The 27,812-nt window shown below is 37.8% G+C and overlaps 1 protein-coding gene across 6 annotated transcripts; it reads left to right on the forward strand.

Moving 5' to 3' along the window:
• The first annotated feature begins 300 nt into the window (after positions 1-300).
• Positions 301-27,751, forward strand: LOC114250321 (MYND-type zinc finger-containing chromatin reader Zmynd8). 6 transcript variants are annotated; one of them, XM_089733062.1, is made up of 23 exons: positions 301-548; positions 721-1,884; positions 2,194-2,420; positions 3,276-3,360; positions 4,894-5,083; positions 7,496-7,666; positions 9,254-9,429; positions 11,943-12,053; positions 12,678-12,790; positions 13,509-13,601; positions 13,752-14,982; positions 15,859-16,102; positions 16,728-16,930; positions 17,370-17,458; positions 17,495-17,564; positions 19,857-19,982; positions 20,500-20,644; positions 21,085-21,208; positions 21,973-22,093; positions 22,751-22,822; positions 23,649-23,748; positions 24,799-24,914; positions 26,823-27,751. In XM_089733062.1, the coding sequence occupies exons 2-23, from the start codon at positions 724-726 to the stop codon at positions 26,940-26,942; spliced, it is 5,088 nt and encodes a 1,695-aa protein (XP_089589188.1). In that variant the 5' UTR covers positions 301-548; positions 721-723; the 3' UTR covers positions 26,943-27,751. The 6 variants fall into 6 exon arrangements, with proteins under 6 accessions (XP_089589188.1, XP_028039943.2, XP_028039946.2 ...); XM_028184142.2 differs by having other exon boundaries at positions 17,370-17,564; XM_028184145.2 differs by having other exon boundaries at positions 17,370-17,564; positions 23,658-23,748.
• Positions 27,752-27,812: the final 61 nt, after the last annotated feature.

Consider the following 27,812-nt stretch of genomic DNA (forward strand, 5'->3'; position numbering starts at 1 on the left):
AACCAAGACATTTTTTTGTTTTGATAATAAGTATAGTAATCAGTTTATACATTAAAAAAACATTATATCACTGATTTATTACTTTTGTTATTTTGATGTAGAAAATAACACTCAAAAGCAATTTAAGATAACAATTGCAATTTAATTTTAAAATTTTTGACGAAGTGTCGACTAATTTTTTTCTTTGTTCCATTTCCTAAAGGAAGACTTTTTTAAAATAGAGTTAAATCTGTGCAACAGAGTACAATAGGCACGATTATAACAGAATGAGTTTGGCAAGAAGAAAAAAATTAATTTGAAGGAGTGAGATAGCATATACCTTTTGAATGTTGTTTGATAGCATCGCACGCCATCTAGGGTCGTTTGGCGTCACTCTCGTCGTGCGATGCGATGGCGATGTGTGTGATTTTTTCCGTTCGTTATTGTTATGTTTTGTGATAATAACAGAAGATTATTGAAATAGACAACCTATAAAGTACATGTAAAACCTAGAACTTCACAGCTGCTAATTAAATTTCTGTTCCTCTGTGAGATAATTCAACCTTAAAGTGAGTCTTTATTTTTGTATGATTGTACTCAAAGTAGGTATGTAAGTAGCTGGCAGGGTGGCTGAGTTTGACCGGTAGATAGTTATTATTGGACAATTCATTTACTTTCGAAGCACAGTAAAAACATAGTCTTATCCAATGCTGATTACAGATGAAATAAAAATTGTTACAGGCTATGGAGGATAATTCTGAAACCCACATGGAGACTGATGTTACTTCGACCACTGAGGATGTACCTGAGACGCAGGAGGTGACTGGATCAAATGGCAGTGTTGAAATGGTTATTGTAGTGGAGAAAATGGAAGAAGAGGAGGACAACAACAAAACAGACAAGGCCCTATCAGATTCCGAAATAATATCAACAGGTCCAACAGAGCTATCCTCCGATGAGAGATCCTCGCCAGCTAAAGATCTTGATCAACCAAAGACGGTTATTGTTTCACCAACTAAAGATATTGAACAGCCATGTAGTTCATCTTATGTCAATGCAACCGTTCCAATTTCACCTTGTAACATACCTTCGCCGATTAAGCCAACCACAGAAGATGTAACTTCAGACTTATTGCAGACTGAAGTAGTTGATTCTTCAAGTAAAATGGAAATTACTAATCCTGTCACTGAGAATATTACAATACCAGAAATAAATCCACCAAAAATGGTTCAAGATATTGATGAACCTGAAGACAAATCTCTTAAAGATATTAAATCAACAGCAACACCTATTATAACACCAGAAGAAATTCCATTGCATGAAATCTCTAATGAGAATGTTGTTATGACAATCCAGTTGTCAGAAAAGGCTGAGTCAGAAACACCTACTCCTGCTGCAATGCCAATAGATGTCATAGTCGAGAGAGAAGATCAAAATGTCTCTCAAGTTGAAATACCAGAAGTGCAAGAAAAAGATCACAATAAAAGCATCAGTAGAGAGCTTAAGTCTCTTATAAAATCAGCAAAGGAGTCAAAGATAATAAGTGAATGTACTCAATTAAAAACCAAGACCAGGAAATCTAGAGTTATTCTAGATAGTTCTAATGCTAGTCTCAATGCTTCCATTGAAGCCGAAAAAATACATGGAGCCCGAAGACACAGTAATAACTCACAGAAGAGCAATTGTAGTGAGAAATCTGATAAACCTGTCACGAAAAGATCTATGCGGTCACAGAACCCTGAATTTGTGAATAAAGTGAAACAATTCTTGAATTCTGTCACTGGGAAAATGCAAAAAGAGGATGATATGACTGATGATGAACTCGAAGAGAATAAACCAGGTGAAAAGGTTGAAGGGATGAGGTCACAGTCTGGCACTCCTAAAAAGAAAAAACTTGAAACACTTGTAAGTATAAATTGAAACAATAATTACTAAGCAAACACAATACCGAAGTTATTTATGCTGGCTGTTGTAATATGCCTATTAAGATTAGATATAGTTTTTTAAATAAATTCAGACAATAAAATGAAAGGCATATCACATAAAATAAGAGAGCTTTTTATCAATACTGTTAATGTCAAAATCATTAAGGTATTTAGTGCAAAAGATGCATTTTAAAAAATTATTATACAGAAAGATTCAACAAATTTTAATATATGATTATTTGAACCAAATGCGGACATTAATTAAATCAATTATATGTTAATCTAAAAGCAGGTCCTGGGAAAACTTCAGTCAGATTTGTATTGCTGGCGTTGTCATTGGCAAGTTGAACAGGCTGAACATGAGAAGACCCATGCTCCAATGCATTGTAATGTCTGCCCTCGATCATTCCACTATAGATGTTTGTCAAGTGCAGAGCGTAATAAAATTACAGAAGATAAAAGCTGGGTGTGCCCTGATTGCTTAATAATACTGAATGCAGAAAGCTCTGAAACTAGGTAAGCTTTCTAAATATAGTTACTGAAGTTATGGAGATAATGGTGAAATTCAATGAACTATGTATCACTGTGTGGGAATATATTGGTCATGGTATAATAATTAAGCCCCAAGTTAAATATTACTTAAAAATAAATTAAATATATCTCATAGATAAAACTTCAAACAGCAGCCACTAAATCACTGGCTCCCAATAATGTATGTTTGTGTACAAATTTATAATATTAACACTATTTAAATTTTAAAGTTCATAATCAATGATGCAATAATATAATAAAACAAGACAACAAGAACATTAATTACAATATTTCTAGGTTATTAATACTGTCTTTTTTCTTTTAGTTTGCAATGAAAACTTTAGATTTTCCATTAGCATAGCCATTTCTTTCTGGTCGTTCCCTCAATGCTGAGGATCGTGACTGTATGTCAATCTATAGCCATTTATGATTCAATTAATTCTGGAAACAAATACTCTGTAAAAAATAATTAATCTTTATTTATATATTATTCTTATGTAAATCATACTGCGGACTGACTGTGAGGTATTTATAGGCTATCTAAGGAAACTACTTAACATCAGGTGAACTATAAACTGCTTACAAATATCATTCAAAATATGCATGATGGAAATGTATATGCTGCATTCATAATACCTTGACATATTTAACTTAAAAGATAATATAATCATTATTTTTATGAATTTAAGATAATGATTTGTTACATGTTATATATTATGAATTATATATATATATATATATATATTATAATATGAATGCTAATAAAACAATTATAAAATAAACCATATATTGTCAACATTTAAATTAAATAAAAGAAACATTGGCTACTATTCTTTTCAGATCACCGGCAATGAAAAAGATATCATTGGGAATGCTTTGTGAGCTACTAAAGTTTGCATTGGAGAGGATGATGGATCTGAATGGGGTAATATATTAGACTATGTAAAAAACACAAATTTTATGTATTGATGATTGAATAAGTTTATATACTTTTTTAATGATATAGAAAGATGCTTAAATATGTTATTTTTATAAATAATGTTGCTACATTTCGAAAGAAATTTATCGGTCCCATATTTATATAAATAATTGCGTTATTTTAGTAAGCTTTGATTATTATAGAAAAATAACGAGATTTCATCAAGACCCCTAGTTTTTATTCTCGTACATTACAAGTGTGCAATTACTCAATCGTCTACTTTCACCGCTTTAGTCCGCGTGGCGAACTCGCGGGCGGCCATTGTATGACTCTGTGTAGACGCGGCACTCGGAGCGCGGGTGAAATGACCTTGCCACTTATCGGAGGTAGCACCGGTCGCGTGACGCCATTCGCCATCCCTCTCACACTGCTCGATCGATAAGCACTCGAAGTTATACCTCGCTCGCTCTATCACGCTAATAATAAACCACGCCTTGTGCACATTTCGGATGTGGGTTGCGTTTTCTTCGATTCTTTAAATTCATTATACTGTCATGTCATGTTTCTCAAAGTATTGATCACATAAGGTGATATTGTATTTAAAAAATTTAAACAAAGACACAAAACCACCTCATCTCATCTTAAAAAGACCGGAAGCTGATTTAAAAGAAGTAAATTGATGCGAAAAGTCCTTTGTAACATGCGTTTAGTAAAATATTTTAATCGTCGACGGAGAGATGCCGTTATGATTAGATAATTCATTTATGTGCATTGACACGTAGCCCCGGCTTGACTTTAAATTGAGACCTAATTTACATGACACGAGTAGTTCACGACATATCGTGTCTTAGAAATAAAATCTTATTCTATCCCGTAGTATTCTGTTTGTTCTGATTTACACCTAACCGTGAGAAATGTGTGAAAAAAGTTAAAAAAAACTGTATAGACCTTCGCGTTCACTTTTCACACGTCGATTATCCGATTTGGTTGAAAGAACAGTTTGTGTTTCAGGGACGATTTCTGGTGTGGTTCCATTGATTGACGATAGGTGGCGCGCCAGTCTATCCAAAAAATTGATGTACCTGTTTGCGAAATAGTAATAATAAATAAAATAGCTTCTAATGAAAAATTCGACTAGAAACTGTATGGTCGCAAAAAGCAACTTAATTAACATGTTTTTAACTATCAATCATTGTTTGGTCCTGTAAAGCAATTGCGCATTATAAAAAAACAAATTTGGTAAATTTCAATTAAATAGTTATTTATTCTCATTACCAAGATATAGAAAATTCAAGTTATTTCGGTGGCCATCATTGAACAATATATTGATGATACTTTTAAGATAAACTTGCACATATATACGTATATACAGTTCCGAAACAACAACATAATATGGTTCGTCGGTCTATCGAGCAACTATACCGGCTCGATGGAAGATCTTCCTTTGTCATTAATTTAAAAAAAAACAACTAAAATAAGTTCAACTAAAATCGATGAAAACCGCCAAACTTAAATATAGAATTTACGTGAAATTCCCAGGTGGAGCCATTCATGACCCCGGTTGATCGCGAAACGTTTCCCGATTATGAGAAGTACGTGGTGCACCCCATGGACCTATCCCGCATGAAGTCGAACATCGCCAACGGCCTCTACGGAAGCACCGAAGCCTTCTACGCCGACGCCCAATGGATACTCCACAATAGTATTATATTCAACACACGTGAGTTGGGTTGTATCGAATTTTTATATTTATTATTATTTTGGCTGTTGTTGTGTCGCTTGTTTTGTTGGTTCACCTTCTTGCTTTTGATGTTATTACATTTAATCGGAATTTATCAGCAAATCATCATGTATTAACTTTTGTCACGCTTCTTTTTATTGACGACATATTAATTTCATTCCCTTCATGTTCTTTTTAATGAATACTAAATAAATGTGCTTCGATTTTCGATTGTTAACATATTCGTATGCTGTGTAGTTTTTCTGAGATCTGATTATTGATTTTGTTGAAGGGTAAAATGTATTGCATCATATAACCCCAATATAATCAGTTTCACGAAAGTAGTTTCGATATATGCGAAAGTAGTTTCGTTAAAAAATTAGTGTCGCGAAATTCACAGTATCGCAGTAACCATGGCGCCTTCAGCATCAAAGCTATAATTTGCTATATTCAATGTAGCTATAGAATATAAACTTAAAAAAAGACTATCAAGAAAAAAAAAAGTTGGTAGATTCGAGGATTGTCAACAAGAAGGCATTTAGGTGCAATGAAGTTAGTCTCTAAATTAGCAGATGAAGATCCTGAGAGTTATAAAAACTATTTTCAAATGATAATTTTGCTTTTTTACTGTAGGTGTTTCGGGTCCCATAGACACCCTTGTCGCTGATATTCATTAATAAGATCTAATTTTTATTCTGTACTCCATCGTTGGTTTGCTATTTTCAACGCTTGAAGCGCGTCCGAACTAACAATACACACGTCCGCACAGCGCAGGCCCTTTCGCGACATTAGTTTCACGTCACGTCTACACTATGAAATTAGTTGCATGACACTAATTTCACCAAAAAATCGCGCAGCGCACGAAACTAATTTGAATGCATGAAATTAATGCATGCATTACGAAAGTATTAAATTACACGTGAAACTGTTGGTAAAACTAGTGTCACGAAATTAGTTTCATGCCACTAATTTCGTAATGTAAATTCGCCTTTAGAAATCACATTGACTTAGTTATTGTTTATCGAAATTTTATCTTGCGTTGAATGGGTTTATTACGCTGTCGCATCTACAACTCAAGAAATCCTATGGAAATTAGATCTCTTTATATTAAATTGCAATTAGAACGTGTGTCAGTTTACTGTATTTGATGTACATTATTAAAAGTCGATAGTTGAAAGCCGCATAATAAGTAAAAAAATAGTAATATGAAAGAAGAAAAAAAACTTAAAATACATACTTGCTTTTGAATCAGCCATGGTCTTGCACGCAACTCCACTCCACGCAAATAAATTAAATAAAAAAATAAATAAACACCCTATATAATATGATAAAAGTAATAATAACACTAAATCCGTCATGTTATAATAGAGTTGTCATAATTTAACTGTAAAAATGTTTAATATGTTTAATGCTGTTCGGTACGTAAAATAAATTACCCACTGTTAAAGTTTTGAGACAAGATACAAGCAACGTTTTTTTATAAAAAGTTGTGTACTACGACATACAGTATGTTTAATTATCACCGAAAATAGACGAGATTGGTTTTGTCATTATTGTCTAATTAATGCAGTAGGTAGCGCCTAGGCTGTGTTATTTGCATTGACCATCGTGATCACACAGGTGTCTTGTTCTCATCTGCCTACGAAGTGAAAAAAAGCGCTTGTGGCGTAATAAATACGTCTGGTATACTCGTGTCGAATGATGTGATCATAGTGCGATCTTTGTATTCGAATACTATCGTTTAAAAAAACTGCTTGTCTAACTCGTTGTCACTAATAAGAAGATAATAATATATGATTTTATTGTTTCATAAAACAATAAAATTCGACCATATAGACATTGTACTGCATGAGCAGTAGTAGCATCTGTGTTATTTCATGTAATTGTTTAGAGGTTAGAGGCTGGACACGATTTATTATTTTTAAACATTTTCTAACAGGCACTAGTAAGTTGCTATTAAGCAGTCATTAAGCTTAGCGGTACTGGTAATGTTAAAAATCGTCGCTCTATTTGCGTAAGCTAAATAATAAAGATTTTTTATAATTTGAATCTAATGAATAATTAAGTATAATTCTCGGGCCTTAAGGTACTGTTAAAACTGCTACCTTACATCTCATGTCTCAAGGTGAGAGGCGGCATTTACCTTGTATCTATGGGCTCCGGTTACCACTTAAGACCAGGTGGGCCGTGAGCTCAACTACGCATCTAAATAAAAATTTTTTTTTATAAAATCCTTTCGAGACATCGGTCGTGTGTCCTAACTTTCGACGCCTATATCATTTTCTATTAACAAAGATTTTAAAATTAGCGTTGATTCGTCATTACACTGATACGAAATATTAATAATTCATCAATCATCTAAGATATATAAAAAAAAACGAATTTTAATATTGCGTCATACTTATTGTCCGTATATTTCAGTTCAGTCGAAGTTGACCGGCGCCGCGAGGGCGGTGGTGCGCTCGTGTCGTGCGGAGATGGGCGAGATCGAGGCGTGTCCCGAGTGCTACGCGGCCGCGCATGCGCGCAAACCCACCTGGTTCACCGATGTGTGCTCCACTCCGCACATACTCTTGTGGGCTAAACTTAAAGGTATACACACAATTTGCATTGTAATTTATTAATAATGAAATATCTGAGAAGTCGTCGTGGCCTAAAGGATAAGACGTCCGGTGCATTCGTGTTGAGCGATGCACTGGTGTTCGAATCCCAGGCGGGTACCAATTTTTCTAATGAAATACGAACTCAACAAATGTTCACGATTGACTTCCACGGTGAAGGAATAACATCGTGTAATAAACATTAAACCCGCAAAATTATAATTTGCGTAATCACTGGTGGTAGGACCTCTTGGGAGTCCGCACGGGTAGTTACCACCACCCCGCCTATTTCCGCCGTGAAGCAGTAATGCCTTTCGGTTTGAAGGGTGGAGTAGCCGTTGTAACTATACTGAGACCTTAGAACTTGTATCTCGAGGTGGGTGGCGCGTTTACGTTGTAGATGTCTATGGGCTCCATTAACCACCTAACACCAGGTGGGCTGTAAGCTCGTCCACCCATCTAAGCAATAAAAAAAAAAGTTCGACCTATTCTAGTAACCTCGAGAGGTTATTCTAGATTCACCAAACTAGTATGTGAGCTCACGGGACTCAAACCGAGAGTGTTGCTAATACTGGCCCTAGCAAGAGCAGTGTGCTTCGCAGAATCTACCGCCAAATCGGAAACACGACCCACTGAGAAGACCCGGCGAGAAACTCAGTGGGCTGTGTCTATGGGTTAATTTACTCGCCGAGCCCCTCGTCGCAAGCGACGGGTTCGGCGAGGATGGTGACCGGTGCTTGAGGTACCTAAAAGCACTATTAGTGGATCGAGAGGATCCGTAATGACGTGTTTAGGGCTTTGCAATCGTTGGCACTCAAGGAAGACTTTTGTGATAGTTCCACCAACTGCAACACATGGCACGATTAGTTTCAACAAATGATCATTTTTTATACATCTAATCGTGCAGAGCTTCAGGTTTACTAATAAGATATAAAATTATTGGTATAGTATGATAGGTATTAGTAGTTGTATCTGTGGATTTAGTTATTGTGGGGATATAAAAGATATTACTCTAGTTTTCTAAGTTAAAATCTTTTTCTTCTTGTCCTTATCCCACTTTGCGTGGGGTCGCTGTATAGGGATTTGTCATGAGTTTTACGACAGACCGATTGCCAGACGGCAATTCTTCTTGCATTATATCTTCAATAATATGTACATTGTAACGTGCTATATACCCGTACGAAGTCACAAGACATTCTACCACCAGTAATTACGCAAACTATATTTTTGCGCTTTTCATTTTTACTATCGATATTATTCCTTAACCGTGAAAGTCAAGTCAGTCGTGAACGTTTGTTAAGTACGTGTTTCTAATGAAAAATTGGTACCCGTTTGCGGGATTCGAACACCGGTACATCGCTTAATACGATTGCGTCTTATCTTTTAGGCCACGACGACTTCAAATACTTTTTATTTTTAATTATTTTTATTGCCCTTGTAGGTAGACGTGCATACTGCCCACCTGATGGTAAGTGGTTACCGTTGCCCATGGACTTCAGCAATGCCAGGAGCAGAGTCAAGTCGCAGCTTACCGTAATAATAATATATACTTTAATATTTTATGTGCTACTGCTACCAGGGTTTCCGTATTGGCCAGCCAAAGGCATGTCAGTGAGTCCGGCCGGTCTGGTCGACGTGCGTTTCTTCGGCGCCCACGATCGAGCCTGGGTGCCGGCCAAAGACTGCTTCCTGTACTCGGAGAAGGATCCAAACAACTTTAGAACTAAACGACAGGATATATTGGACAGCATGCAGGTTTGTGAATCGAATGCATTACAGAGCGTTTTGTGTTAGCAACGGCGATTTTGCCGTAGCTCGTCAATTTTTTATTGCTTAGATGGGTTGATGATCTCACAACCCGCTTGGTGTTAAGCGGTTACTGGAGTCCATAGACATTTACAAGGTAAATGCCGCCACCCACCTCGAGCATGAGTTTTAAGGTTCTAAGATCTCAGTTATACAGATGTGTTGTAATTAAAAGCATTTTCGAGGAGTTTTATCGAACCCAATAATATTCAATATGTTTGGATTGAATCATAAGGGGCCATCCATAAAGTACGTCACACGTTAATGGGGAGGGGGGGTATCACCGAAGTGTGACATCGTGTGACAAGGGGCATGGGGGGGTCAATACTTTTGTGACGTCACATGTTAAAATTTAAAATACTAAAACGCAGTTTGTATGTGAATTAAAAATTTTAAAAATTTACAAACTTGATCTATATTTATTAATAATTTTTTGATATATATTTATTGATCTATATTTATTAATAATTTAGCGAAAATTCGTCCTCCAAGAATTGCGGCTAGACGTGCCCGAGAAATTCTCTGTTTAATGAATGATGACGATGCTTTATGGATGGAAGAGAATGATGTCGACACTAAGGATGTTCCTGACGTTCAAATTCAGAACGAAAATGAAGTGCCTGATTTACCAGTAATAGCTGATATAAAAGAGTGGATCCAAAGTCCATGGACAATCGATAATTAAGTTTTTTATCTTTAATTAATATAATTAATCGTTTATTATTTTCTAACTAGTCGTTTGTTTTTTCGGTTTTATGAAATGTTGGACTTTATGTTGATTTTATTAGATTATTATTTAATAAAAATAAGTAAAAAATGAAAATAGCTGTTTTCTCTCGATTATTTTTAAATACATACATAAATTTAAAAAATGTGTGACGTCACATCAGGAGGGGGGGGTTATAAAAATGTGACAACCTGTGACAAGGAGGGGGGGAGGGGTTCAAAAGTCCTAAAATTCGTGTGACGTACTTTATGGATGGCCCCTAATGAGTGGATGTGTGTTGTGAAGGCGCGTGAGACAGTGTTGGTTCACCACGCAGCAACATTACGGACATCCTTTAACTGGTGCTCGATATCGCATATGTTCTAGTTAGTCTTTATTTTAAATACTGATTTAAAAATGTTTAGCTAATTTTGTGTATTGTGGAATTGGAAACGAGAAAGTCATTAGTTTCTTGTTGATTTTTTTGTCAATGATGAAACGGAGTTTCGATTCGATATTAAATTTTATAAACATCTGTCAAGGTGTTTGATCACCCACTTTGTCGTATTTAAATAATAACTTGGATAGTTTTATAGAATTTATTAAACGTAACTTTTTAGAGACAAACAATCTGTTTATATTTTGCAGCAGTAATGGAGGGAAAATGCATTGACACAGATTATACCTATAACATAGATTACCCAACTCAACACAAGGCTTTAATAAGCAAGAATTCCACATGACCACGACTGCTCTGCCGAGAGCAACCGATTATGATGATGATTAAATTCATACGGTTTAACACTAATCCATCCGGTATCAGTCAAATTGGGCGTTCTCAAACATTTGTAAAATTACACACATTTAAATGTTGTAATACTAAACTATAACATACTTCTTAGAATATGGATATGTATTTTTCACTCTTTAATCCTAGTTTTATCTTCCGTTGTCAAAATAAATAAATATTGCATCTAAATTAAGCAATAAAATCGATAACATTTTTATTTATCGATTAGTTTGAAAAAGCGCGGTAGGAATAAGTACAGTAAGTTTAGTAGGTATAAAGGAGATCTTTTACAAATATTATTGTTCATCTTCAAAACGAAATCTCCAACGAATAAAAACAAAACCAGTTTATTTATGGAGGGGATAACCTATAGAAGAGAGACCCTATAGAAATCGCACTTTATCAAGCAATAGTACTCGCGAGACGATAGATTAGATTGTCATATTCCGTTTTTTCCGATTCCGCTTAGAGTCCGACTGTTAATACAGTGTAATACTGTCACAGCGACTGCTAAAATACATCTCCGTTTAAAGTTTTATCTATACTAATATATAAATCCAGAGGGGTTTTTACGGATGTTCCGTTATAACTACTGATATAACTACCATGCATGCGATTGACTTGAAACTTGGTATCCATGTAGAAAATACATGTACTTAATGGATAGGCCAATATTTATATGAGCGTTGGACTCCCTACACCAGTTGCGGGGGCGTAAATTAACTGTAACTTACTTGAGACCTTAGAACTTATATCTCAAGGTGGGTGGCGCATTTACGTTGTGGATGTCTATGGGCTCCAGTAACCACTTAACACCAGGTGGGCTGTGAGCTCGTCCACACATCTAAGCAATAAAAAAAAAAAAGATGAGAATCTTTATGAGCGTGAGAAATAATAATGTTAATTTTCAATACCCAGCGAAGCGGACGGGTACAGCTAGTAATAATATAAGTCTGCATTTTTCAGGAAGCCGAAGAGCACATTCGTAACATATCGAGGAAGTATGGAAAATTCGTCTACCCCCCGTTCAGAACGCAATTCGATCCTGCGAAACTAAACGAGCAAATGAGAGTGATGGTATGTACTAGGCTGTTAATCTTGATGCGCGATATCGAAGTCTCAGAAACGCACCCGCATCGTTTTTTTTTCCTTACTTATTCTCTGGTAGCTTAAGAGGCTACTCCAGCTACGCCCTGACGGGTAGGTGAGCTCACGGGCTCCACCTGAGAGAATTTGCTAACACTAGTCCTAGCAAGAGCAGTGCTTCACAGAATCTCACTGGTGGTAGGACCTCTTGTGAGTCCGCACGGGTTGGTACCACCGCCCTGCCTATTTCTGCCGTGAAGCAGTAATCCGTTTCGTTTCGGGAAACACCGTGGAGGGGAGCTCATTCCATAGCCGGATGGTACGTGGCAAAAAAGACTTCTGGAAAGGCACTGTCGATGAACGCAGCAGTTCCAGATAATATGGGTGAACTCTGCTCCGATGGCGGGAGGTGATGAGGGGATCATCTCAAACAATTCCTCAGAGCACTCCCCATGGAACATACGGTACAATAAATAAATAAACCCGAAATACACACATGATACATAAAAGAAGTAGTATATATTTGAGTTAGACTCGTTATATTTGAGTTAGTTAGAATCGATCCCAGACATGGCTGTGGTAGAAGTAATTGTTAATAGCTCCGTCGGTTTTCAGATACCATCGTTCGAGGGTGAGATACGTGTTACGGTCAAGGATAAATCGCCGAATACAACAAAAGACAAGAGCAGGACCAATTCTAAATGCTCTAAGAACTCTACAAATGGCAGGTGACTACACTGTTTGAACTATGTTGTAAATTGTCGCTTAGCTAATAATATCATGCCCGTCACACAAAAAAACTGGATATCTTCTAAGGATTTTGTCTGATGTGTTGCGGCTCATAAATGGCTAATACATTGCCTTGTGTATTTAGTTATGGAAGCATATAGAAGATAATATGTAGTTTTTCCCTCTAATAACAAATTGAGCAAATTAGATTTTTACGGTATCTTTAACAAAACATCGAAAACTGTTATTGCATACATAATTAATTTAGGTCACAAGTGGTCGAATAATTTGTGCAACTCTATTTATGTTCTATTAAATATTGTACTAGCGTGAACACAGAGTCTAAATAAATAAATCTAGTAATTTTAACACGAAAAGTTAGTTTTACCAAGTCAATACCAAGTACAAAATTATTTGATTATCATCTATACCGCTGGCATCCGAATAACTTAATGTAACCAGCTCTCGTGCTTAAGAACAGCTAAAAATATATATTTTGGTATAACAAATTATTACCGTCAATTGTGCATTGACCTAAGTTTATAATATAAACTCTTATTACATTTTAAATTGCGATTGTTTTGATTTGATTTACCAGTTAGATTTCTACGTGTCTACTAAATATTCATTTACATTGTTAATGGCCTCCGTTAAGGTAAAAATACATTCTAGGTGACCTGACTAAACATAATGACATAGCACAAATAATGTTTTCAGTGACATAAGCGAAGCAGAAGATCTACTGGGGCAGCCTTGTAACAAAACAAATGATGATATTAATGATTCAAAGGACGAGGTGAAGGAGCAGAAGTAAATATATATTTTTTAGTTGCTAATAAAACAATTAGTTAAATATGTAATCAGTTAAATGCATCAAAATAAGATTTTTAATTTTATTATTCATTCATTGCGAGATATTCGGTTTTATCTGTTCAATTGATTATAACTATTACATTGCAGTCAAAAGTTAATGGATGTTGACGAATCTGCGGTCAAAGACACAAAAGAGACTGAAAACTCGAGGAAAAGACGGCGCTCCTGTGTTACAGACACACCGGTGCAAGACAACACAGCCAACGAGAAAAAAAAGCGAGTCGATGATGAAAAATCTGATAAAAAGATAAACACAAAAGATACGAGCAATAAAGAATTACCAAAGATCAAAAAGAAAGAACCAGAGAACGTTATTATTCCAATAGACGATGATGATTCAGTTATCTCGATCGATGAGTCAAACGATTCAGTCAAAGGTAAAGAGAAAATAGTTGAGAAAAACCGAACCGTCACTCCAATAAAAATAATATTACCTAAACATAACCGACACACTCCGAAATCTAGCGGCACCAGAGACTCTCCCAGAACCAGCACCCCCAACGATAAATCTCTTTTGGTGACGCCAAAAGATGAAAGATCTGCGTCAAAACAAAAAAATAAACCAGGCAGGAGCTCCACAGAGAGACGCAGCAGGGAAAGCAAGAGTAGACATGAAAAGAGGAGGGATTCCAGAAGTAACAAATCCCTGAACGGTAGCACAAGTTCTAAAACTGAAAAAAATGACAGGAAGAGCGATAAAAACAACGAAAACGCAAACGCTGCCAACAAAGAGAAACCCGCAAGTAAAATATCAGTTATCAAAGTTAAAGATAGCGAAGCGATAAAATTAACAGAGAAGACTCCGCCCGCAGAGGCTGTGAAGTCGGTTAAAGATCGAACGGCGGAGGATGACGACACTAGTCTGGCGGCAATCGCCCGCGACACGGCCCGGAATGCCGACTCGGTCATAATGAGCAACCCGCCCGGCATGCCCACCATCAGCAGCGTCAGGTCCTTGTCCACGCTGGCCCAGGACACCTCAACGACGACCACAAAAACGAACACGGCATCCGCGTCGGTGGACATAACCGCGGACAGTACGCCGGACTCGAGCGCGCTCAGCAATACCGACTCGGCCAAGTCGCAGAAAGCGAGGAATGAGAACGAGCCCATGGTGGGGAGGGTGGGGGTGCGGGCGTTCGCCAGGATGACGTCACCGGAACGCAACAAAACTAACAATGTGCAAGTAGAGATCAAGACTGAACCGATCGATCTAGACGACCCGAGTAGGCACATGGAGAAGATGGATCTGATGAACGCATTCAAACTCCGACCCGTGAATCAAAGTTCCAGCCTACGTGAGGTGCGCTTTAATAAGGTAACTTACTAATTTAAAATTATCTAAGAGTTGTTGTCTTTTTTTTTATTGTCGTTGTATACAGACGAGCATACGGCCCCCCTGATGGTGAGTGGTCACCGTCGCTCATGGATGTCAGCAATGCCAGGGGCAGAGCCAAGCCGCTGCCTACCATTAAGTACTCTCCGCAAACCTGGTTTGAAGAAGGACATGTCATAGTCTTGCGATGGCCCTGGAAGAACAAACGGCATAATCTAAAGCTTAGCTAAAGTGACTTGTTGTTCTGTTACCGGTCGAACCAGATCATATCTTACATCTCTAATTGTATGGAATTGTTCCAGTGTATTATCTGCAAGTTTTCTTTCATACAAACCATGTCTTGACTATGACACATGAATAAGAAACGAGCCGAATCGGTCGAATCGTTCTCATCACGTGGTGATTGATTTTTATTTGAAACAAAATCAATCTATTTTGATTAATTTTTACCAGTATTTCATGCTATTTAGCAGTTGATCAAGCCAAAGTTAAATTCTACTAATAACAATAAGTAGCGTACTAGCACACGCTAGTTAATGACTAGATTCATGACCTTAAGACCTACTTGCGCAATCCAAATTCACTAATAACATTGAAAGCTCCAGGACAGACCACAACTCACTACCAAAGTCTTCAAACGTGTAGCGACGTTTAAAAAAACAATCTTGAAATTTAGTTTTCTGTTTTATCAATCAAATTAAATAATACACTATAATTTTGATACATTTGTGCAAGGATCAAAATTTCGGATGAAAAAATTCACTGAATTGTATTAGCATACTATGCAATATCACGGCTATCTTGAATATAAAAAACCGTAAGTTGATTGTAGGATTGATTGACATTTTACCTTTACAGGTCGTTGTGACGCCTCTAACGCGAAGAGCGCCGACAGGGGCGGCCGAAATACGTCCGCGTGCGAAGAAGACTTTCCCACAGCCCAAGAAACCCGAAGACTGCCAGCTCAACGGGAAGAACTCCATGGTGTACATACCCATACAGCCGGCCATCACACAGGCGCCGGCCCGACTGCTGCGCCCCGCCTCCGGCCCCCCTGCCAGCCAGCCGCGCTGTGTCGCACCCATCATAGTCAGCAGCTCAGGTCTACCAAACTGAATCAACTTATAGACATTAAGGGTCATGGCACACTATGCAAGCACGACAACGGCACCGCTCCGACCCAACTTTTTTTTTTCCTACCTAAGCTGATGATAGCCTTGAGAGGCTATTTCAGCGTAACCTTAACTAGTAGGTGAGCTCACGGGGCTCAAACCGAAGTGATGCTAACACTGATCCTAGCAAGAGCAGTGCTTCGCAGAATCTACCACCGGATCGGAAACGCGACCCACTAAGAAGATGCGGCGAGAAATTCAGTGGGCTGTGTCTATGAGTTAATTTGCTCGTCGAGTACTTCGTCGCAAGCGACAGGTTCGACGAGGACGGTGACCGGTGCGTGTGGTACCTAATAAGCGCCGTTAACCCAACGATTAGTTTGTCATTTGAATTTGACCCGTAAATCGTGTGTCGTATAATATGCTTTGTAACGTCAGTATAAAAAGCCAACAGCGGGGTGTCTGCGCGTTTGCTGCTACCTAACAACCGTTCGTAGTAGTCTTACAGATACAATACAGAGCCGTGTCGCACATCCGTTATCACGTCATTAACTAGGGTTGTCATAACTAAAAAATTAATCCTATCATAATAAACATTTACGTTCTTTTTGACAGGAAACAATGGTGTAAATACAGTGACAACACAGATGTTGCCGCCTACGCTGACCTCGGCCAGCACCGCGGTCACAACCCTAGTACAGTCGGCGCCCACAGTTGGGCAAGTGCCGACTACCGTCCACACGGTGCCCCTCATGACTTCCGTCAATGGACAGTGGATGTTTAGTTTACAACCTGTGATGTCCGTCGGAGCTATCGATGTAAGCACACAAGGGACATACTAATTTTATATAAGGTAACTCGAGCGAAATGCTCCTGACGAACATATAGGATGTTCCAATCGTAAAATTCAAAGTAGCCCATATATAATATTTGACGGTAGTTAGCGCAATATAGGAATGTATATGAATAACAACTTAAATAAATATGGGTAATTTTTTTAATTGGGTCAGTCACGGAAACGTCCCTAGTGTTTTTTTTAAAACACGAATATTTCAATACTCGTTCGTCTAGTTGAAAAACTAGTAAGAGATAAATTTTATAAAAAATCAGTACTGTTATATTACAAGGTAAGAGTCAAATAAAAAGTACACCTCATTTTTATTTAATTATTTAAATAATAATTTTAATAATTTATTTTAATTAAACTAAGTGGTAGTAGTAATTATTGAACTAAGTAGTACATTGATTATCACACAGTCGAACACAACATCGCCGCTAGTGAACGGTGTCCCGGAAAGGCTCGGTCAAGCGGCGACCGTGGTGCCGGCCGCCGTCGTGTCGCCCGCCCCCGCGCCCCCCGCCTGCCCCGCGCCCCCCGCCTGCCCCGCGCCCCTCGGCGCCGCACCGCCGAGCCGGCCCGGAGACTCTGTCGTCACAAATACTCCCACAGAAGTGAGTTGCCATTTTGTAATCTATCTATATATTAATACGTGAAGCAAAAACTTTGTACCCCTTTTTACGAAAATTGCAATTTTCCCACACTTCAATAGAATAGAGAAGGAGTACAGATTGTTAATATCTTTTTAAATTATGTATAAAAAGTACATTAAATCAACAAAAAAACATTACACTGCACGTATTTGACACACACACGCATGCATACTATATTTTGTATATTGTCAAACTTTTCTTATAGTCCGGTCAATTTGAGAATAAATTATTGTTCATCCTTATTAAAATTTATCTAAAGTGTAGTCTCGGCGAAATCTGTGATTATAGAAGTTATATAGATTATATTAGTGTAGAATATAATATTTTTGGATGGGCGGAGCATCACGGTCGTTGTAGACGGTGACTGTTCTGATACCATGACCATTAACGCTGGCGTTCCACAAGGTTCGGTGCTCTCCCCCACGCTTTTCATCCTGTATATCAATGACATGCTGTCTATTGATGGCATGCATTGCTATGCAGATGATAGCACGGAGGATGCGCGATATATCGGCCATCAGAGTCTCTCTCGGAGCGTGGTGCAAGAGAGACGATCAAAACTTGTGTCTGAAGTGGAGAACTCTCTGGGGCGAGTCTCCGAATGGGGTGAATTGAACTTGGTTCAATTCAACCCGATAAAGACACAAGTTTGCGCGTTCACTGCGAAGAAGGACCCCTTTGTCATGGCGCCGCAATTCCAAGGAGTATCCCTGCAACCTTCCGAGAGTATCGGGATACTTGGGGTCGACATTTCGAGCGATGTCCAGTTTCGGAGTCATTTGGAAGGCAAAGCCAAGTTGGCGTCCAAAATGCTGGGAGTCATCAACAGAGCGAAGCGGTACTTCACGCCTGGACAAAGACTTTTGCTTTATAAAGCACAAGTCCGGCCTCGCGTGGAGTACTGCTCCCATCTCTGGGTCGGGGCTCCCAAATACCAGCTTCTTCCATTTGACTCCATACAGAGGAGGGCCGTTCGGATTGTCGATAATCCCATTCTCTCGGATCGTTTGGAGCCTCTGGGTCTGCGGAGGGACTTCGGTTCCCTCTGTATTTTGTACCGTATGTTCCATGGGGAGTGCTCTGAGGAATTGTTCGAGATGATACCAGCATCTCGTTTTTACCATCGCACCGCCCGCCACCGGAGTAGAGTTCATCCATACTACCTGGAGTCACTGCGGTCATCCACAGTGCGTTTCCAGAGATCTTTTTTGCCACGTACCATCCGGCTATGAAATGAGCTCCCCTCCACGGTGTTTCCCGAGCGCTATGACATGTCCTTCTTCAAACGAGGCTTATGGAGAGTATTAAGCGGTAGGCAGCGGCTTGGCTCTGCCCCTGGCATTGCTGAAGTCCATGGGCGACGGTAACCACTCACCATCAGGTGGGCCGTATGCCCGTCTGCCTACAAAGGAAATAAAAAAAATAAAAATATAATATAGAAGAGAAAGAAATAGAATATAGAGTTATAGATTATAGAAGTTTGAATCTTTAACAATAGGATCATAATAGTGTACAAACTTGTAATTTCACTTAATTATAGTCGAATTTCGACTACCGGAGGACCACTAGTTCATTTAATTTCGACATTATTTACAATATTACATACCACCGCCCTGTCGTGAAACAGTCTTTAGACTTTATGAAGAGCGACTTCGATTTTATGTCCCAATGTGGGTCTTTTATGTTATGATGTCGATGGGCTTTGATACCCGATAAACACAAAAAACTAGAAAAGTATTAGAAAGTGTTCTTTGCTCATTCGTGTAATTGGTACAATAGCGAAGCTTGTGCCTCAAAACCAGCTATGACGTTTACGCTGTGGCTTTTGTTGAAACATTTTTTTTTGTTGCCCTTGTTGGCAGACGAGCATACGGCCCACCCGATGGTGACTGGTTACCGTCGCCCATGGATTTCAGCAATGCCAGAGGCAGAGCCAAGCCGCTGCCTACCGAAAATATATAAATAATAATACATAAATAATAATAATATTATATAAATAATATATAAATAACTGCTCCACTAGAGCAATAAAATAAATACGGATCGTTTGGATTTAGCTTGTTTGACGATGGCTTACAATTATTTGACTTGCGCCAGACATTTAATGGACTCTAGCATGACGAGTCATCGTTACATCTCTCGTCAAACATAAGAGACGTTAGCGCGATTTACGTAAATTTTTGCATAGTAAATATCTTATACGTTAAATCAGACTTTGTCAATAACATCGTTAATGTCTTACTTTCCATGTAGCTCCCGAGGTTACAGCAGCGGCCGTCGATACAAAATCCACTAGATCCCAACTTCCCAATTGGTATTGTACCAGCGCCATCTACCGTCGGTCCTCTAACGGCTAAACTCAATCAGAATGCCATCAAGGTAAATTAGAAATACTCATAAATTCGTAATATAATATTTTCGCTTCAATAAAAATATGACCCACTGTTACATCTATCGTTTTTTCTGGGATCGAAACAATCCTGTCCATATGTTTATAAAATCTATACTAATATATAAATCTATAGTGGTTTTTACGGATGTTCCGTTATAACTACTGAACCATGCATCCGATTGACTTGAAACTTGGTATCCATGTAGAAAATACGTGTACTTAATGGATAGGCCAATATTTATATGAGCGTTGGACTCCTTAAGAATAATGAACATAAATAATAATGTTAATTTTAAATGCCCAGCGAAGCGGGCGAGTACGGCTTGTACTATATAAAAATAAAAATACCCTCAATTGCGAAACAAAAACAAACCAACCTACACATTGAAATTTCGCTGCACAGTTACTCGTTTGGAACTAATTTTATCTTGTTACATTAAATCATAAAGAATGTACCTTAAATTTTGGTAGAATAGTTACTCAGTGTTACGACATTTGTTGCAGCTAGCCGATTTCTTCCGCACGCTACTGGAGGATTCGCTGGATAATCTCGACGATCCATCGACGCAGGTCACGTCCCTGAAGCTGCAGCTCGAACAGACCAAGTGGAGGCACCAGCAGAGACTGGACGAAATCAAACATAACTTTGGTAAACAAACATAAAGTTTCTAATGTGTATTTTGTGTAATATGTTCTTTTTTGTTACAAAAAAATTTAGGAAATGTTACTAATAATGTTTGAAACACCAAACTGATAGCTACCAAATAAAATGATAATGAACTATTTTATCTCTACCTATAAATAGTATTTAGAATGTGGGTTTGATTTAACACTAAACATGCCATAACGGGTCAAATGACCCATTTGGAACTTTCACATTGTGCACGTATCATCTTATTGCTTTTGCACATTTGACTTCACGACTTTTTCTTACGAAATAATCTATACCTACTTATTATACAATTTTTTTGGATATTATTGTTTTTTTTTTGAGTAATACTTGTCGTATACCGTTATCTACCCGTTATGGTAGAAATAGGTGTCACTAAGTGTTGGTATGATTAGTGTTTAATTTAATACGATTCATAGAATTATCGGTGGCGGAAATGCGCGCAACGTTCGAGAAAGAGAAACAGCGGCTCGTCATGGAGACCAGGCGTCTGGCGCAAATCGAATTGGAAACAGCTGTCAAACTAGCTAAATCTAAACAATGGTGAGAAGATTTACTAAAAAATTATAGATTTTATTGTCACCCCAGATGTATAACGCGACTAATGTATGACGCGACACTCATTTGCTGGTAGCCTTCTTAGCTATTACAGCTTCGCCCGGACGGGTAGGTGAGCTCACCCTAGCAAGAGCAGTACTTCACTGAATCTACCACTGGATCGAAATCGCGACCCACTGAGAAAATCTATAATAGTTGTTTGTACTGGAACGTTTCAATAGCTTAAAAAATTTGATACGATACCACTGTTCGAAAAGCAGACCAGCTATGTGTTCTCGTTTGAAGTGTGGTACAGCCGTCATCTTACAACTGAGACTGTAACCTCATCTCTCAAGACGAGAGACAACGTTCACATTATAATGTCTATTGAATCTGGTAACCTGGAGGTTGATTAGTAACACGAATAAAAAAAAATATTTCTAAATTTTTAAGGTTTTTTTTTATTGTTTAGATGTGTGGACGAGCTCACCAGCCCACCTGGTGTTAAGTGGTTACAGGAGTCCATAGACATCTACAACATAAATGCGCTATCCACCTCGAGATATAAGTTCTAAGATCTCAGTATAGTTACAACGGCTGCCCCACCCTTCAAACCGAAACGCATTACTGCTTCACGGCAGAAATAGGCAGGGTGGTGGTATCTACCCTCGCGGACTCCCAAGAGGACCTACCACCAGTAATATCATCGAATATCAGTTATATTATGTATGGGTTAGGTTATTACATTAATTGTGTATATGAATTTGTAGGTGTGCGAACTGCAGCCAAGAAGCTCAGTTTTATTGTTGCTGGAACACTTCGTACTGCGACTACCCGTGCCAGCGCGCGCACTGGTCGCAACACTACTCCGTGTGCACGCAGCAGCGATCAGTAAGTCATCATCATCGTTTTCCTGCCCCTCTCCCAGTTACCTGGGGTCGGCGCAACATGTTTTCTCCTTCCATACTCCTCTATCATATATCATTTCTTCGCTCACTCCCCTCATATTACTTTTTTACTGGTGGTAGGACTTGTGAGTCCGCACGGGTAGGTACCGCTACCCCGCCTATTTCTGCCGTGAAGCAGTAATGCGTTTCGGCTTGAAGGGCGGGGCAGCTGTTGTAACTATACTGAGACCTTAGAACTTATATCTCAAGGTGGGTGGCGCATTTACGTTGTAAATGTCTATGGGTTTCAGTAACCACCTACCACCAGGTGGGCTGTGAGCTCGTCGACCCATCTAAGCAATAAAAAAGAAAAGATAATGTGTATTAAAATTATTTTGAATTTGAATTTCAGTTTTTTATTGTGTGTTTTGAAATATTAATTATTGTGTTCTGATAACAATTTCATACGCTATACATTTTACGCTTCTTAAGTGAACAAATCAATTTATTAATGTTAAAAATTAGGTATAATAATTATAGAAATGTTACAGTGGGGCACGGCACAAAAAAGGTTGGGAAACACTGATATAGTTGATCACGTGCGACAAAAACAAAACTTTGTGTATCAATTCATTATAATTCCATTCCGCTTAATTTGCAGGAAGGCAACAATAATAATAACAGCGACGGAACTGGCGCTCCTGAGAGTAGATCGCAGACAGATAAGTTGCCAGTGAGTATTAATATTTAACATGCTTTTATTAGCCTGGTATGTCTTTTTATGTCACGGAATTTTTAAACTTAATTTTCACCAGCTTCAAACGTCCGATTAACTTGAAAACTTGAAAACCAAGGACCGATAGCAAAACAACAATTCTATTATCTCAACCCGCATGAATTTTAAAAATATGAAATTAATTGTTATTTCAATTTGCTGTTTAAGCATAGTTTTTTTAGTTTTCAAATGACGTACGCTCCCGAAGGCGAAAGCCGAAGAATTATACTAAAATAAACCTTAAGACATACGCCAAAAAATAAACTATAGCTAAGCACAAATATCTGTTTTAGTGTGGAGCCAAGGTTGCTTGTGTGAGCTTTTAACATGTGCTTAGTATGAGTGCGTTAACCCCGTGTGTCATCGGTTTTGTAACGGTGCTCATTGCGTACGCAAAAAAAAAATATGTTAATTTTTTATGTAATTGTTTACCATATCTTCTTAGACGTTTTACTCTTAGTAGAATGGTTGTGGTGTGGAGGGGGTAGACCTGACGCGTCTTACAATGCCCTACCATCGTTCTTCTGCACTCGTTTGCCGTGTAAAGTATATAAATTATAATCGGGGACAAACAAATTAGAATTTATATACGATTGATGTTTTCTAGATGTAGGCATCTTACCTCCCAACAAAAACTGACCTCATGTCTCAAGATGACTCTCGCTTTATGATGCCCATGGACCCTGGTAACCGCTTAATACAAGGCCCGCATGCTCTTTCATATATGTAAGGAATTAAGTTTGTAATCGAGGATGCTACTATTGCGTAATCTTTTGTTGTACTGGCGTTGCAGAAGAGCACCGTGGTGCCGACCCTCACGGTCGGCGGGAAACTTGCCTCCAGATCAGCCAGCCAGGATAGCACGCCAATGTCTTCCATCATCAGTGAGTACGCTTACGAATATCAATACTGTATCACTTATCAAAATTATATCTATATATTCATTATCACGTGAAGCAAAAATTTTATACCCCTTTTTCCGAAAATTGCGCGGACGAAGGACTATTAAATTTCACACACAAGAATATAGAAGAGTGCAGAATGTTAATTTTTTTTTTAAATTATCCGTCAAAAATACATTAAAAAAAACATTATACACACTACCATGTATTTGACACACACACATGCATATTATTTGTTTATTTTCAAACTTTTCGTATTGCATATAGTCTGGTCAAATTGAGAATATATTCAATATTGTTTGTCTTTATTAATATTTGTCTAAAGTGTAGTCTTGGCAAAATCTGTGATTATAAAAGTATAAGTTAAGTCTTTGAGAATAGAATCATATTAATGTTCAAACTTATAATTTCAATTGAATAAAGTCGAATTTCGACTACCCGTGGACCACTGGTTATAATAATTTTGCTTTACATACAATTTTTGAGAGTAAGTTCATTTTATCAGAAATTACAATTTTGTATATAGGCTTTGAAGGGCAGTGTATAGTAATACACGGATGTTCGTTTTTGCCAAATTGGATTTAAAAAATTTATTTATTTATTTATACTTATTGTACACAAAAAGAAAATACAATAAAAACAGATTTAAAGAATGTCTAAATACTATGTACAAAGGCGAGCTTAACTCATGAGTTTTCTTCCAGCAAACCATTATCAGAGAGAAATACGATGTATAAGAGGGGAATAGTGTACAATATAAGAGCTATTAAAGCATGATTTTTTAAACTAAGCATAAAAAAAAAATCTAATATTAAATGAAAAATACATATAAATAAAAATACATAAAACAATAACTTAAATTTAAGGCTTTTACAACATTCAATGTCGAATTCTTTCAACTTCATACTAATAGCGTCATGTGTATAGTTTAGTATAGTGATGTTTACAGTCGTCTTAAGGTAATAGTATCCTGTACAATTCAAGCGCACTGGTTATTCAGGTGGATTAATATTCGTGTTTTATAAATTACAGTGAGCATGGTCGAGGACGTCAGCGGGAACCAAACGGTGAAATGTGTGGGGACGTACAATGGGAGCAAAGCCGGCGCCGTGCCCGCGCAGATACCACCTCTCATAATCAACAAGCAGGTATTTATAGTCCGGGTATCCGTAAATGGATTCCCCAGCAGTAAAAAAAAAGAAGGTATTTAAAGTCCGTTCGCGTTAAGAATGCAGTTAGTCGTCAGTGCAACTTCAGGGTAAAGGTGTATTCACATTGGTGTTAAAATCCAAACACATTATATTTTTAAAGATTGAGTTTAATGAATTTAAAAAGTACACTTTAAAGTTAAAAATCAAAATTAAGTCATTAATATTTTAATCACTATCACTAGTATCGTTAGTATTTATTATAATAAAATAATTTTGTGCAGCGAGTTTCATGACGTCATCTTAGTACCACATGGTATTTTCTGCTTGTAAGACGTAGTCGCAGCAATTCTAAAAATACTAGTAAACTGTTCTTTCGGGCATACCGCATCCATTTGCCGTTTTTTGTACTATACTGTCCAAAGCCACATTTAAATCAGACTGTTTAAAATATTTAAAAACATTCAACTGGTCACTGTGAACTTGACCTTGTAATTTGAAACGATTTGATTGGTTAAGGGGCGGGGCTAGGCCGGCGAACATTGATGACTCACTGCATTCTTAATGCGAACGAACTATAATGTGCATATCAATTTTTCAAGAGTGACTATCACAGTAAAATCTGAAACATCAAGGAAAATCGAATATAATAATGTGCCGAAATGATTCGAATACATACAAAACGAAATCTTTAAATAATTCAAATAATAATAGCATTAAAACTTGATTTTGATGAATATATCGAAGGCTGAAAAGCTATTTAGTTTCAGCGATTTTTATGAAACTTTACAGCGAAGCCATTTAGAGCTTAAATTTTGAGAAAAAAATCATAATAAAAACTTCTTCAGCTATTCGATTGTGGTAAACTTTATTGAAGTTCAATTGAAAACATCGAACTGTTGATACTAATACCAAATAAAATGCACCTTAAATTACAAAGACAAATGTCGCGTGGTAAGCGAATTTTCGCTTAGACCAAACAGCAGTTCACCCCTCGATATATGTGCGGAACAGATCATGTCCACATACTAAGTATAAATATTCGAAAAATATTGTTAATTTCGACATCAGTACTAAATTAATTTTCTATTTGAAGGTAGTTTCAGATTGACCAAAAGCTCACTTAGAGACTTCTTCATTCGAAATTGTTTCATATGCTAAAACTTTAATTTTAGAGCATTATCGTTCAACCAAAGGGTCGAGACTGATACTTGAAGGTTTAAGCATTTAACAATAAGGGAGGTTGCAGCTTTTCTGAATAAAATATTTACTTCACGTTTAGTGTGACGAGTGTTAATTACAAATGAATAGTAATTAATTAAAGTTTCCTTACGACGGTCGCAACGTTTAAAGCTTAAACCGAAATGCGTCAGAGATTTTCAACACGAGCTTGAAACATTATAACTTGGCGGGTAGCCAACTCAGAACACGAAAATATTAGACAAATGCCTGAATCTCGCTTACGACATTTTCAAGATAAACTTGCTTATATATACAAGTTCCAAACATCAACATTCTTATCCTCCCGATCCATTAACAGTGCTTTCAAGTACCTCAAGTACCGGTCACCGTCCTCGCCGAACCCGTCGCTTGCGACGAAGGGCTCGACGAGTAAATTAACTCTCAGACACAGCCCACTGAGTTTCCCGCCGGATCTTTTCAGTGGGTCGCGTTTCCGATCCCGTGGTAGATTCTGCGAAGCACTGCTCTTGCTAGGGCACTAGAGCCAGTGTTAACAACACTCCCGGTTTGAGCCCCGTGAGCTCACCTACTCGCCCGGTCACGCTGACATAGCCCCTCAAGACTATCTATCAGCTTAGGAAAAAAAAACAACATTCGGACCGTCGGTCTACAAGATCATCCCTTTGTCGTATTACATGCACATAACAAAGAAAAACATTTCCACAGATAATGAACGAGGAGAACAAAAAAGTAGTAACGTCGGGAGGCTACCTCATCGTGGGCTCCACGTCCAACGCCAGCGTCAACCCGCCGCGACGCACTCACACGCTGCAGTACTTCACTTAGCGCCGACCGAACTTGGAAATAATCCCGCGGACTGTCCGACAGAAGTAAGGTTAAAATTTTCATGGACATTTTAGTGGAATTGTAACCCAGTGTGGTCGGAAATGTGAAAATGTTGGACGTAGTTCAACAGAAATAGCCCGCACTGAGCCACAGTAAAGCTGTTCAAAAAACAATACATACTGTACTAGCACTAAATTATATGGTTATAGTTTTAGGATGTCGTTACTTCTCTTAATGAATAAATAGACTTGTTTTATGTAACGTCATCTGGTCACCAGATACACGTATTGACATTATTGTAGATATTTCAATACTTTCTGATAAGTTGCATTAAATTAGCTGGTGGTGTCTTGTGAGTCCGCACGGGTATGTACCACCACACCGCCTATTTCCGCCGTGAAGCAGTAATGCGTTTCGGTTTGAAGGGCGGGGTAGCCGTTGTAACTATACTGAGACCTTAGAACTTATATCTCGAGGTGGGTGGCGCATTTACATTGTAGATGTCTATGGGCTCCAGTAACCACTTAACACCAGGTGGGCTGTGAGCTCGTCCACCCAACTAAGCAATAAAAAATAAAAAAATAAGCTTTGTTGAGTGGTAGTACATATTTGAGTAAATGGTTTTTGTTATAGTTTCTACTTCAACGATTTTAAGCCATATACATGTTTGGTTATAAATGTCTGTTTGTGAAGCATTCACAGTAAAATTAAGTGATATTTGCAATTTATGATGCAACTATAATTAAATATAACTATAACATTAAATGTTTTACTTGAAATTAAAGCAATGTTTTTAATGAACATGTATTCTGCATATACTGTTATATAAATTAACAACAAACCATCTGTAATAATATTAGATAGTGTGTA

Source organism: Bombyx mandarina, chromosome 15 (genome assembly GCF_030267445.1).
Source record: "Bombyx mandarina strain Sakado chromosome 15, ASM3026744v2".
Classification (NCBI taxonomy): domain Eukaryota; kingdom Metazoa; phylum Arthropoda; class Insecta; order Lepidoptera; family Bombycidae; genus Bombyx; species Bombyx mandarina.